General features: G+C 42.2%; 1 protein-coding gene across 4 annotated transcripts; it reads right to left on the reverse strand.

Annotated features, from left to right (window-relative positions):
• Positions 1 to 621: 621 nt before the first annotated feature.
• On the reverse strand, positions 622 to 14,388 carry ash2l (ash2 like, histone lysine methyltransferase complex subunit). Of its 4 annotated transcripts, none has more exons than XM_072371624.1 (17): positions 14,322 to 14,388; positions 13,565 to 13,631; positions 12,027 to 12,172; positions 11,810 to 11,898; positions 11,614 to 11,708; positions 10,017 to 10,112; positions 9,777 to 9,872; positions 8,829 to 8,904; positions 6,372 to 6,389; positions 4,163 to 4,259; positions 3,064 to 3,281; positions 2,801 to 2,968; positions 2,465 to 2,658; positions 1,658 to 1,750; positions 1,476 to 1,574; positions 1,336 to 1,395; positions 622 to 1,254 (listed from the first exon to the last, which is right to left on the reverse strand). In XM_072371624.1, the coding sequence occupies exons 1-17, from the start codon at positions 14,378 to 14,380 to the stop codon at positions 1,147 to 1,149; spliced, it is 1,779 nt and encodes a 592-aa protein (XP_072227725.1). In that variant the 5' UTR covers positions 14,381 to 14,388; the 3' UTR covers positions 622 to 1,146. The 4 variants fall into 4 exon arrangements, with proteins under 4 accessions (XP_072227725.1, XP_072227723.1, XP_072227726.1 ...); XM_072371622.1 differs by having other exon boundaries at positions 11,997 to 12,172; XM_072371625.1 differs by lacking the exon at positions 6,372 to 6,389.
• Between the last annotated feature and the right edge of the window lie 454 nt (positions 14,389 to 14,842).

Genomic DNA, 14,842 nt, shown 5'->3' on the forward strand with positions numbered 1-14,842 from the left:
TAAATTGACCCGAGGAGCTCCACATTAAACCTGCTGAGATGGTAAAAGCATATCGTTCCTCAGGATGTTAATCTGCAATAAATTTGCTAAGATAAAAGGTGTACAAATCTTTGAAGCCATTTGTTTCAGCCTCATAAATTTCTACCATGTTGCTCCACATCATTGCCCAATTTATCATACTGCTGAAAGCTGTGACTCCAGTTCTGCTCGTCTAATGAGTCAGTAACAATGACTGGGGAAAAATGTGCTATTCTGTGCACCAGCGTGAGTGACTAACCCCAACTCCTGTTAAAATCTATAGACCTCACACAACCCTGTTTCAAAATGGCCAAAAAGTAAAGACAGAAAAGTTATTTTCTAATAATATCTCTTCAAACAGATGGGAGACAGGAGATCAAGCACCTCCTCCACTTGTATCCGTTTCTCTGCTCAAGATGCTGCCCCCGCGACCCGATCCCTGGAGAAGAGGCAGATGATGGATGGAATAATGGATGGAAACCTATTGAAAAAAATGATGAACCCATTCATAAGGAGAATACGGGCTCTTTAAGTGGAAACAGGAGACAGTTTCAAACATACCGAGTACACAGAATTTAAATGCATTTCTTTAACCCAAACTTAAAAAATCCAATCAACTTTATTCAGTTAGCACATTTTTTTTATTTAATCCAGCGTATAAAACAGTAAATAACTGGCACACATTGTCACACATAAAATTAGCAAAAACAAAAAGACAGAAAAGAGTAATGGATGCAGAATCTACGAATGTCTGCAGAATGAATGTTTGAGAATTCTGTTTGTTTGGCTAAAACATCCAACATGACGGCCACATAACTGACTTCCTCTACTGCATTCTAACTTGTAATATGAACCTTTGAAGCCAGGGGAAAGTTAATTCAGCCGTCCAAAGTTTCAGTGAGGAATGTTTCCTGATGGCACTCAAACCAATGAAGGCACACGGCCAACTTTTATGAGCTTAAAGTGGCCATTTTAGGGTAGATTTAACTGTATGCCTGGAAAAAAACTGTATATGACGAGCTGAAAGGCTGCTTCTTGACCTACATTTTACCGCAGCACTAATTCAACTGTCTGAAGATGAAATGACACTTTGACAGGGGATGTGTAAGTACTGAATTCAGCATGCGCTCATCCTTCCCACGGAGGGCTACGTCGACCTTCCACATCCGTCTCCACATGGTACAACATGTCAGCCAGTGTGTGCTCAATCACAGCTCCCCAGCCCATGTCACTCATCTGAGAGGAGAACAAAACTTTTAGAAATTATATGTCACAGTAACGTGGGAAAAGACAATGTGTAAGGAAACAAGTTCTCACCGGCTGGTACTTAATGTCCTTCGGGGGGTATTTGAAATGTGGTCCAAAATTGACAGAAACCTGAAGCGAGACAAGAGGAAGCTGCAGAAATCTACCACAACGAAAAGCTGACAGATAATGGCGCCATCGTGGGTACTGACCGTGCAGCTCTTGTACAGTGAGATTGCGGGGAAGTAGATGCCTTCAAACAGGTTTTCAAAGGCAACACCTTGGTTCACTCCGTTTTTATAGAAGATCATCTGAAAAAACAGGATGTTTCGGTCAGTAGCAGAAAACAGCAGCAGCTTTTCTCATTGGATTTATGTTGAGGAGGTGCTCTGACCCTGCTGGGGCTCATCAGCTTCAGGCTTTTCTCTGCTTTGTCCACGTAGTCCTTTTCCTCAAAGTACAGGTAGCTCTTGAACTTAATGAGTGCCTGAGAAGAGATTTAAAAAAAAACGTGTTGACTGAAGAAAACAACCAAATAAAATGCAGACTAAGAGGATATAAGCCAACTGATGAGGAGTTCAGGGCCAACAAAAGAATAAGCTCAGTCATCCTGAGTTTTTAACCCTATAAGTTGTTGTTGGAGCAGATCAAATGGGATGAAGAATTCAGGGGTGCAATTAGAAGATAGTTCATGCAGTGTTTTCAAACAAGGATATTAAAGTTTTTGCTTCTTTTTGCTGGATACCAGCTATTGGAGACCAGCTGTCCTCCTCACTGAGCCACAAACTGTTCTCTGTGAGCCATTATCAAAGATGCAGCTGTACCTCAACTGAACAACAAAGTGTGAGTGTGACTCTGCCTGGAAATTTTATTCTAAATGTTTAGTCTACAGAGTTTATTCTGAATATTTAGCTGTTTTGTTAATGTCCCTAACATCAGCTGTACACTCAGAGTATTCAACACAACTATAAGGAACACATTTAACTGTTAAGATCTGTTAAGATCAGGAGTGTTTACCATCTCTTAAAAATGGCAGTGGAGGGAGAGCAAGTAAATACGCCTCCTGTTTGTCTGATACCAACACAGACAGTAATGTAATATTAGACACATGAAGTGATTTTTTTTGTAAGAAAAGATGTCAAATCAAAAACACGTGCTGCTCGTTCATCTGAGGCGGCTCTCATCGGGTCTCAGGTGTTACCTTGTCCTTATAGGTGTCGGGCAGAGCCTTGGCTATCTCCGTTTCATCAGGCAGCTCTATGAAGAAGCCCAGCGTGTCCCCCTGACCGTAGCTGGAAGAGTAATGCTTTCCTATGGACTGGTGAAACCGAGTGCCCTTCTTACTGCGCCACGAGTAGCTGAACTTGTCGTAACCCAGAGGTGCCTGCAGGTTACCTGAAATATATTTATGGAAAAATGGGCCTCAGGCAACGCACAAAAAGTTGTGATGGAAAAATGAAAAAGAGCGCACTAATAAAACAAACCCATGTTATTCATTCATGTTAAGAAGTGATTATGAGTGTGAAGCACGACTGACCGAGTGGTTGAGACCAGCCGAGTCTGGCTGCGGTGTCTGGAGGCATGTCATCCACAGAAACCTCAAAGTACCAGGCACCTTTCCGCACACCGTGCGAAGCTCGGACCATGGAGTAACCCTTCTCCCCCGTCACTGTCAGCCGGTCATCTGAGATCTTCAACTGAGGCGCTGCGACACATTGTTCGACATATGGGGTCATGAATCACTGTAAAATGAAACCGTGAAAACATAAAGCTAATGATCATTTTCACTGCACCAGGTACCTCTGTCATGTAAAGCCAGCAGCACCCTCTCATACAGACAGGCCCTATACAGATCCCCGGGTATGGGTTTGCCAGCCCAGCAGTCCAGCTCCAGTTTCTCTGGGTCTGGAGCATGGGGGTCTGGTTCTGCCAGGATGTAACGGTAGCCATCTTTATTAAATGGATGCTCCAGAGGGTAACCGTGAGGAGGCAGCCGCTGGGCTGAGAACAGAGGGTCACTGCAATGACAGAGGAAGAGATGTTAATCAAAGCCACTTCCTGTTAACATGCACTATGGGTGAAAGCTGTGCAAAGAGAAAAAAGATGACCAGGGCCATCGCTCATCTCTACCTGGGCCAACAATGGTCTTTCTTTAAAAACACTTGGATAAACCAGATATCTGAAAAGCGTCTTATCTGGTAAATTCACAGCAGTTAATAACTAGCTCTCTGTCACATTCTCACATTAGAAATCAGATCATCTTCATCAGATCTCTTACTGTTCAAACAAATGCTGATCATGGACACGAGAGTTGGTCTAAGGATATATGTGCACTTTAATCACACGTTCACATCAGCGACTTGCATAGACGTAACTGTTCACAAACGTGTGCGTCAACTACTGTTACCAGAGGATTCCACAGGGGGGCAGACCAGATGACTCAGGCCAGAAAGAAACAGAACATGTCATCGGTACCATCTCCACTCAGTCTCGTGCATGTGCGTGCACGGATGTTTCCAAAATGGTCCTGATGTTTGGCGAGCTGTTTTCATGAGCATATTTGTCACAGTGCAGTGGCAAAGATACATCACAAAGATGCTTTCTCTACCAGCTTGTCTTCAAATTGTTCTGGTATTTTACCGCTGCCAGCTCTGTGATCTTACATCCAGTCTCAGACATCAAGTAAAACACTTACTTGAGTATTCACCTCGAGTAACAAAGTTATTTATCATCTTATCTTTCCAACCTTGAAGTAAGAATGTGAAACTCATTTGACAGAATGATCTGCAAATGGTTTAAAAATGCGTGCCAGACTTTTAAATCAAAGTTCCTGCCAAAGCTGTCAAACACTACATGTTTAATAACAGCGTCACTTTTAATGTGGACTTCCATTCTGTACCTTCGGGTTCTCTTTGTCGCTCCCGCAGCTGTTCCCTCCTGTTGCTGCTGCTTACGTTTGGCTCCTCTTCCTTTTCCTGGACCGGGGGCCAAAGCACCTTTAAAAGCACAAGACTGAGTAAACAGCTGGACCTGAACGCACACAGACACACAGTCAGTGGCAAAGGAAAGATGTCAGGTTGTGACATTTAGCACACCTGTTTTTTAGCAGCTGAAACAATCCTGCAATGAATCCTCCTCTTCATGGAGTTTTTGTGCGACTATTAATTTAGAAGAGAATCAGTTACGATGGACCGGATCTCACTTTTAAATCCAAACTCTGTGAGGGGAAAATTTATTGCAGGGTCAGCTGAATTAGCTTAATTACCTTTATCCAGGTATCTGGGCTGTGCAGACACTGCTGTATACAGATCAAAGCACTATAATCAGGCAAAAGATTTACAGACTGAAGTCTGCAGGAATATATGGACGACTCTGACCAAATACTGGCCCACTAAGTGAAAACTATGCAGATACAGAATCTTGTAAAAGTAATTGCCCCATTTGACATTTATTCTATTTTGTTGCCTCCCAATCTGTAATTAAAAAGAAATGGATGTGCGCTTTGTATAATTTGTTTGACACGCGTTTAAAATATTTCAAATTGTCACGTAACCAACTTAAAGAAAAACAGAAAACTTGAGTTGTCTCTAGAAACTTGGTTCATTTGCTAATTTCTGCAGATAAAACATCTCCAGCACCTTCCAGCCGGATGGGTTCTGCTGCTGTACAGCAACCTTTAGTGTCCGACCCTTCCAAGACTTTAAACGTGTCCCATAAATGACTCGAGTGTTGTTCTAGCAGAATGTTTAGCACCACTATCGTGCTGAAATGTGCCCCTCTGTGACACTCAAACTGCTGTTTACAACACTTTGCCTGTATTTATCATCATTCGTTGTTCCTTAATGAAATTCCTTGATGAAAAACATCCTTCTGCTGGGTGCTACACGCTGCCTTTTCCTTGATGTGACCAGAGTAGCTTCCTCCACATGTTTGGGGACTCGTCAACACCATCTTTTTGTAGGTCTATCATAGAAAATCCAATTTTCCTTTTCAGCTTATAATGCAATAAAATAGGAAAAATGCCAGGGAGGGTGAATTCTTTGTCAAGGCTCTGTGCACACACTACCTTTTCTTACTGTTTTAGCACTAATAACGCCACTGTACACACACGCATACACATAGTGAAAGCAGGTTGTTAAGTTAACATAGGAAGACAGCAGGCACAGAAAGGCAAGAATTAGTTCGTAAGGCATTTTCCAAACACCATCAGCCTCTTCTGATGCCTTTCAGCACGTAAAACTAACTTTACAGAGCCAGATATGGAGGTTTACTGGATACATATTCTACGGAGGAACTCTAGTAGTTAGGTTTTTGTAGAATATCAATTGTTGGACTCAAAAAGAAAGGTATAAAATGTAATCTGTGACTTGAACAGACTGACTTTTATCGCCAGCTTAATACTTAATCACCTACATGAGAGAGCTGCTGTAGAAAGGGTAAATAATAAGGATATCGTTGCAATCAATCACTTATAGAATGTAGAAATTTGACCGTGATTCTTGGCAATTTTAAAACTAAATTTGAAACCTTCACTGCAGTAAATGACTTAGCTGTAAGATTTAAGAAGTTGGAACAAGGGGAATTATGATCAATCAAAATAATCATTAAGAATGTGACTTTGTGCCCCGTATTCATGGACATGCAAGTGAATGACTCCACTGTTCTGTTACAAAACCTCAGTGAGAGGCTAAGGAAGAGGATGAGGCTAATTAGCATTGGGTTAAAGCCAACAGCAAATCAAAAATGGCGTTCTGCTCTCAGGTACACTGCACCGTGGAGGGCAGAGCGTCATTTCAGTTAAGAGATTCTGAGGGATTTCAGAGCCCATCAGCAGCAAGCCAGAGACATGGATGGTATGTTCACCGATGGGGGAAGGCTTTTTGTGAGGGAGGGGGAAGCACCGAACAGAAGCAGATAGCAGACAGGGAGGTTACAACTGGACGTGGATGAAGTTGCCCACAAGATGTTTATTGAGGATCAGTTTGAGCTGGGGGACTGGGGTGCAAACTGGGGTGTGATTGGAACCTCAGGGCCAACTTCTATCCAGAGGGTTACGAGACACAAAAACACACTGATCAGCTTCAGATACCAAATGACCACATATTCACCTGAGAAAGAAGATCCACCTGGAAAACAATGCACACAATCACTATGGTCATCACATTTGACACTGTAACTCTGTTTGGGGAACTTACAGAGGTTATCACTCATGTAAGGGTGCTTTCACACTTAACCTGCTTGGTTCAGTTCAATCAAAGGCTGCCCTGGAAGTGCTCAATGAACTCATGTGCTTCCTAAACCCGACCAGTTTAATCTTCCTGCTGAGCCTGACTGGTACAGAAAAATCACACAACCTGCAGCGTGTTCAGGTCGCAAATAAGAAGTTCAATTCAAAACAAAGATTTTTTGTCCTCGATACCAGTCGGTTACTAAAGATCTCAGTCCAATTATTATGATTCTTTAAAGTGACCATATAACAATTTATATAAATAAATACATTTTACAGGAAGCTCTTAGCAATTCTACAAAGTGCAGCATGTATGTTTTAATTATTTTCAAAGGAAACAAAACACTGAGGAACAAATCCGAGACATTTAAACCAGAAAAAGTCTTCAATTAAACACTGAAATAGCTCAATTTTGTTCTGTAATCGTGGTGTATACACCATCCATCCATCATCTGCCGCTTCTCCAGAGATCAGGTCGCAGGGGCAGCAGCTTGAGCAGAGAAACCCAGACGTCTGTCCCCGGCCACTTCCACCAGCTTTTCCGGGGAGAACCCGAGGCGTTCCCAGGCCAGCCAAGAGACATAAGTCTCTCCAACGATCCTGGGTCTTCCCCGGGGTCTCCTGCCAGTGGGACGTCCAGGGAGGCGTCCAGGGGGCATCCTAACCAGATGCCCGAGCCATCCTGTCGACGCGGAGGAGCAGCGGCTCTACTCTGAGCCCCTCCCGGATGAGCTTCTCGCACCGATTCGCCTGTCAATCTCCTGCTCCATTCGTCTCTCACTCATGAACGAGACCTAGATACTTGAACTCCTCCACTTAGGGAAGGATCTCAATCCCAACCCGGAGAGGGCATTCCGCCCTTTTCCAGCTGAGGGCTATGGTCTCCTATGTGGAGGTGCTGATTCTCATCCCAGCCCCATCCCACTCTGCTGCAAAGCGCTCCAGTGAGAGCTGAAGATCACAGCCCGGCAACACAAACAGAACCACATCATACTCCCCGAGGGACACGGTCGAACGCCTTCTCCAAGTCCACAAAACACATGTAGACCGGTTGGGCGAACTCCTATGCACCCTCCAGGACCCTGCTGAGGGTGTAGAGCTGGTCCACTGTTCCACGGCCAGGACGAAAACCACACTGCACCTCCTGAATCTGACATTCGACTATCCGTTGGATCCTCCTCTCCACTACCCCTGAATAGACCATACCAGGGAGGCTGAGGAGTGTGATCCCCCTTTAGTTGGAACACACCCTCCGGTCCCCCCACCACCCCGATCTGTCAGTCCAGAGGCACTGTCCCCGATGTCCACGCAATGTTGAGGCGTGTGAACCAAGACAGCCCTAAAACATTCAGAGCCTTGAGGAATTCCGGACGGACTTCATTCACCCCCGGGGCCTTGCCACCGACGAGTTTCTTGACCACATCGGCAACCTGAACTCCAGAAATGGGGGGCCCCACATCCGAGCTACCCGACTCTGCTTCCTCATCGGAAGGCGTATCGGTAGGATTGAGGAGGTCCTCGAAGTATTCCCCCCACCGACTCACAACATCCCTAGTTGAGGTCAGCAGAGCCTCGTCCCCACCATACACAGTGTTGACGGTGCACCGCTTCTCTCCCCTGAGGCACCGGATGGTGGACCAGAATCTCTTCGAGGCCGCCCAGAAGTCGTTTTCATGGCCTCACCAAACTCCTCCCAAGCCCAAGTTTTTGCCTCAGCAACCACCGAGGCTGCGTTATGCTCAGCCTGTCGCTACCCATCAGCGGTTGCCGCCACGACAGGCACAGACCACCTTACGGCCACAGATCTGGTCAACAGCCTCAACAAAGGAGGCACGGAACATGGCCCATTTGGACTCAATGTCTCCCACCTCCCTGGAACATGGTTGAAGCTCTGCCGGAGGTGGGAGTTAAAGCTCCTTCTGACAGGGTATTCCGCCAAACGTTCCCAGCAGATCCTCACAATACATTTGGGCTTGCCAGGTCTGATCGGCATGTTTCCCACTAGCAGAGCCAACTCACCACCAGGTGGTGATCAGTTGACAGTGTTATATACATAGTTTAATAATTTCACTGTTTAAAACCCTTTTATTGTTTTTATAGTTTTAACCTATTGGTTGGGATTTTTTACATGTTTTAGCAGATTTAATCTGCAAAACAAATCTACCTACGGGTACAAACGAAGTAACCCGACTCTGGTCCAGCATCATGTGCTTCAATGCATTCAAACACCAGCTGTGGAAACACCCTAAACCATCTACCCATCGTGTCTTTTGTGCTACAGAGTCCAAACCGTGATTATCTATTTCCAATTTGGATATTTACAGTCTTATATTCTTACCATTGAGCCCACCAGCAGTGGGAGTTCCAGTGGTCTGTTTCTGCGTGTCATAAGAGGGTCCAATGGTTCCCAGGTCCTGTACAGGTGAAACAGCAACTGAGATTAAACTACAGATAGGGCTGGGCGATATGGGGAAAAGTCATACCACGATATATATATATTTTTAATATCAGTTAATATCGATATATATCGGGTCCATAACTTTTAGCATCCACTTGAAGACCTTATTTACAACTGTGCTTATTTGTAGCATGTCTTTTGCAATACAATAAACTACTGCATTTGTAATATCACGGTGTCTCTTAGATTTTTTGTCATACAGCATGGTGCTGGATAGAGTAGACTCTATGGTCTTCTGTTGCTGCTGCACAGGCCTTGTTATTGGGGGAAGATTAGCACTTGTTCCCAGCTGTGTTTGTAAAAGTTTGCATTCTCTTTGCTCAAACAGGTGGTGCTGCTTCAGGTGATGAAATAGGATAAGTGGTATTCCCCGTCTCTGTCGGAACATGTGCTCGACATATGTTGCAGTGCACACTACTATGTTTGGTGTTCAAAAAAACCCAAAATACCTCTTGGGCTGTGTCTTCCGTCGTTTCTTCCAAGGGAGCACTCATTTTCTGTCTTTATACGGCTGAAGCAGCAAACAAACAAACATGCTACAGCGAGCTGGTGGCATGGCTCTATTCCAGCCACGTGATTGGTTCAGCACGGCGCAACTCTCGTTATCATTGGCTATTCGTATCGTCTGTCAAAAGATGGACGAATGTAATCTATTGAAAAAGTATATCGAGCACATTTCATATCTCTATGGAGGAAAAGTTATTCCTCCATAGATATCGTTATCGTTTTATCGCCCAGCCCTAACTACACATATATTAAAACGTTCACCTTCTGCAGCTAAAATTCCTCCTATGTGGTGTGTGCGTATAGGAGCGGAGTGGTTAATACCTGGTCCAAAAGTCCAAATTTGGGGTACTCCTCATCAGTATCTTTACTGCCAGGATCAGGGTGTTCTTTCACAAGGAAAACATCTCGCTCTTTGCTCTGGAAAATAAACAAAAGTACGATGACAAAAACTACAAAGTCTGCACACAGGAAAAGAATGACTGTCTCAACATGGATGCTTTTCCTCATGAGGAGATAAAGTATCATGACGTTGTGCTTTCCGGCTGTTCATCACTCTTTTACCATTGTCTTCACTATGTTGTTGGGCCAGGTGAGCTTTCCTGGTCTCTGCCGAGTCGTCATGCACTCCCAATACTTGTCAATGAAAGGTATTATGTCCTGCAACAAAGGAGGGATATAACCAGAAAATATTAAGGCTCCACATGCAACCCGGAGAGAGAAATAAGATGATGTCAATGCTCTTTAAATACACATATTTTTAAGTAAAAATAAGTATGTTTGGTGTTTGGTGTCACATTTCACAAACTTTAAGCGCAGATACAAAGTGCAACACAGGACCAAGAGTTTCCTTATTTTGTGTGGAATGTTTTCTGGCATATTTCCACTTTCTTAAAACTACCCTACAGAGCTGCGGTGGACAGCTTTGCCACGTGGTGTGAACTGAAGCATCTGCTCCTAAATGTGGCAGAGATCGACCTACTGGTCGCAGACTAAGATGACACCGTTTCCCTCACGGCCATCAGTATGGAAACACAGAATTAAAATAAACATTTTAAACGCTCACAATAAACTGGAGATTTCAATAAATACATTTTTTCATGCATAATCCACAAATAATAAACTTACGATCTTTGTTTTCCACTGCAATTCATTCTTGTGTTGATTGTTATTTTTCTATTTAAATGTATATATTATCAATGTTTGTATTTTCACAACATTTCTCTCTATCAAAGCAACCCCACCCAAACTATTTCCCCCTGGGGAGTAACCAGTTATGTCTGAATGGAAGTTTTTCCATTCAACTGTTGCAGTTTACTGTTCCTGCTCACTTATTGAGCCCAGGGAAACGAACATTATTACCACGCTGATGATCTGGTCAGATAAAAAGAGCAGAAGCACACAACCAGCGAGACAGAATCATTCAGAAATACTGTCAACTTACATTTTCTACAAGTCGTTTTTTATAATGGAATCAACAAGAGTTTATAAACAATTAAAGAATTTTTATCAGAATCTCTTCGGAGGTTCTGCTGCATCCAGTAAAATTGGTAAGCAAGAATCCAGTCTATAAATCACTTGGTCGACTTTCGTTCTAATAATCTAATATCTGCATTTGTTTCCACTTGCAGTCTCTGACTGAGGCAACAGGGGTGGAAAGAATAACTGATGTGAAAAGACAGTGTCTCATTTCTATGAGTATAATCATGTTAAATTAATCAAACATCAGAAAACACTAACCTAAATGCACTGAGTGTATTCTGATTCATTATGACGTTTGTATTGTGTTTATCATCTTTTTAAGTTTATTTAACTTAATTTAACAAAGCAACTTATCAAAGTTGATTTAGTAAAATAAATCCAATTCAAAGTGTTTTACCCGTGAAAAATATAATTTTTTTATAATAATCTAGATACGAATGTACATAGAAGATAAAAAGTTAACTGGGAAAGAAAACAGTAAAAGATAAATGACCAAAACAAACACTGCAAGCAAGAAAAATAAGAAAACAAACCGATTACAGTGAAATAATACAATGCTTCCTAAAAATAATTCAGGATAATCGATAAAATATTAAAGAATATTCTTCAGCATTTTCATTGGTTACCATGAATTCTCCTGTTAAAAGAGCTTTAAAGACCAGGAATGTATCATGCCCACCTTGTCTTTGGAGAACATGGTTTTTGGGTGTTCGTCTTTCGTTCTGGACCGCCATGTGAGGTTTGCTAGGGCTGTGAGACACATTTCCTTCAGGTCTGACACAAAAAGAGTAAGACGGTTAACAATTTTAAACACTCAGGGAGGAGCGAAATGTGACAGAGCTTGAAAGTGAAGTTGCAGCTCACAGATCACCTACTTGCTTGCTTCCTAAGGAAATACGTGTTGCCGCTGTGATGGCACACGTTGCAGTGAAACACATAATTGGTCATAAATGGGAGACAGGTCCTGTAAAGGAGGAGGACAGTTTATGAGCATTTTGTGAAAAATTGATTAACATCACACAGCTGATATAAATTTACTGTCCATGTGTTGAATTTCTTTACTTGTCATCTTTACTTGTTGAATGTACGTACGCAGTGTCAATGCCAAAAGTGTCTGCGGTGAACCACTTCATACACAAAGCACACTGCAGCTCCACCTCCCCCAGCTGCCGTCCACTCTCCTCGTCTCCAGATCCAGGGAGAGCATCAGCATTCTCTGATCCTTCACCTGCTGCCTCCTGGAAAAAAAAAGACTGCCTGCTTAACATAACTGCTTAAGATTTGTAATTTCTGACACACACACAGCCACGGAAAACATGCACTTTCAAGGCAGGTGATCTGGCAAAAGGAGCAAACAATGATTCGATGAGGAGAGAATCAGAAATCAACATCCGACTCACAATAGTCTCCAGATACAAAGTCTGTAACTTCAGCTCAAAGTCGCATGCTCTACTCAAAAATACCGTAGTCATATTTTCCTTAAAGTTTGAACAGCAAGCAGTGATTAAAATGGAATAACAGGATTTTTCAGTTAGATGTCGTGGTATCGTTTCAGCACATTTTTAGATTGTAAAAAAAACAAATGTGTGAGTAAGTTGCTAAACATATTTGGGCAGTCCACCCAAGTTTTAACATTATATGGGAAAACAGCAGAGTAACCCTGCAGTAGCGCAGCTTCAGACACTAAACACACTAATGGTCCATTCTACTCTTTCCTCCATCTCTGTTTGACTCAGATGGGCCTCCCTGGTATTGGATTCCCTAGTTTCAGCTTCACATTGTGATACAATAGTTATCATTGCAATGTGTTTCTATTTGCAACCTGCTTGCTGTGCCTAAATTTGATTTGTATATGTTTAATAGCAGCTACACTCTGATTGTGTCTTCTTAACCCTAACCCAGAGAGAAACTCTGATACAATCAGATACAATCACCCTCTTCTTTACATCCACTAAAATGTCAGACCACACCCCCCATTGACATTTTTTTTCCTTCCATCTTGTGAGTTTGTCTGAGCCGACTCTATATTCATTTTTGGGAGGCACAGAGATTGAGTTACTGGCTCGATTTCAAAAAGCTTTATAAGGAAAGCTGCACTGGATCAGATGTGTGCACAGTTTTATACATCTGAATATTTATTGACATTGACGCGTTTTCCATTTTGTGAGTGCACCCTCTTTCAGTATGAAAGCTAAACAGTTTTTTTTTTTTTATAAATAAGGCCCCTGGAGAGCAGAAACTACAGTCACCAGCTGCAATCCTGGATGACAGAGCAGGAGTCTGAGCTCAGATTGAGATACTAACAAGAGGGAGCTGAAAGACATCAGGGCTCACCACAACAGCAATGTCGTCAGCCTGCACGTAGGGAAACAGGCATGCCAGAGCAGATGGGACAGACCAGACCTACATATTTAATCATAACTGAACCTGTAGCACTGAGCTTGATGTGATCTATGTATTTAAAAGTCTGAAAACTAGATTGTAGGCCAGATTAGAATCCATCAGGTCACCAACCCTTAATGCACGGCATTTTATGAATAACAAAAATGGTAAAGCGAAACTATCATTTAAAAGAAAATGTACAAGGCAAAGTCATAATGATAATAACGTTTATAAAAAAAGACTGTTACCATTCCCTCTTTGCCATTTGATGACTCATTGTCCATGCTGGTGGTTAGTTCCCCGAAGGAGGCATCCCTGAAAGTCAATTAAAAGAACAAATGACTACATCAGTACTTTAAATACAGTTCAACGTGGAACTTTAATAAGTTTCGATAATAAATAATTGAGGAAAAATTAATAGTACATTGTAAAAAGAAAAAGAACTTCATGTTTTCTCTATGAAGAGACAGACGCCCGATAGGGCTCTATTTCAAACTATTCAAATATTCAACTCTTTTCAGAGGAAATAATAGTTCAAATCTTTATTCAGTTACGTAAAATTCTAATATCTAACATGGTATAGTCATGTCCACATATTTCTCAACAAATCGGTTGTACTGCACCAACATCCCGTTAGGATTTATCAAAGAGACACTGAAGCTAAAATGTCCATTTTTTAAATGGAATCTGGCGTAAAAGGTACATATGAACAGACAGAAGGTCTTGACTTTTTTTAACAGTTTAAAAGTTTGTCAGGAGACCAAGTGAGCTTAAACCGTCGGTTTATTTTATGTAGTGCTGTCTGTTCTTTACAAATGAAGCTCAGCGATAAGATTTTGTTCGCTCGGAGAGTCTGTGGAGCGCTAACGTTAGTTAGCCAGTCGGTTTGCTAACAGCCCTTTTGAGGAAAATAGACCTAATATGCACGTTATATTTTCACAGATATACAGAGTTATAGCGTAAAACTGTGTAATATTTGAAACTACTATGTATGGGCAGACATACCCCTCTCCTGTGTCCGGTTCAGTTGCTGCAGCGCTGCCCGCCTCCACTTCAGACGCCATGTTTGGAAATCAATGAAAACAAAACATATCGCGAGATTACAACTTCCGACTAGGAACTGAATTCGACAGCGACACCCCAGGTTCACAAGTGAACTGCGTTAAGTCAATACATCTTCAACCAGGGATTCGAGTATATCTGTGCGATTAGTTAAACAAAGGTTTCTGTGGTTTCAGAACTGTAATGGGTCAGCCATATGTTTCTGAAAAGACTAAGATATCTCTCTACTATAGGTTTTAAATGTCTCAACCATGCATGAATGTACAATCTGTCCAGATTTACGTCATTCTTATTGTAGTTACATTATCTGACCGCTAGAAAGCAATAAACTATCCAATGTTCTGAAAATAACAATAAGTTGTTAAATAAAAGTTGTTTAATTTTCCATTTTCCATTTGAGTTTTAACGTTATTTAAACAACTACATGAAAACGACTACAAGGGGTTGACTTGGTCCAAACTAAT

Source organism: Leuresthes tenuis, unplaced genomic scaffold (assembly GCF_036924035.1).
Source record: "Leuresthes tenuis unplaced genomic scaffold, fLeuTen1.0.hap1 SCAF_19, whole genome shotgun sequence".
Classification (NCBI taxonomy): Eukaryota; Metazoa; Chordata; class Actinopteri; order Atheriniformes; family Atherinopsidae; genus Leuresthes; species Leuresthes tenuis.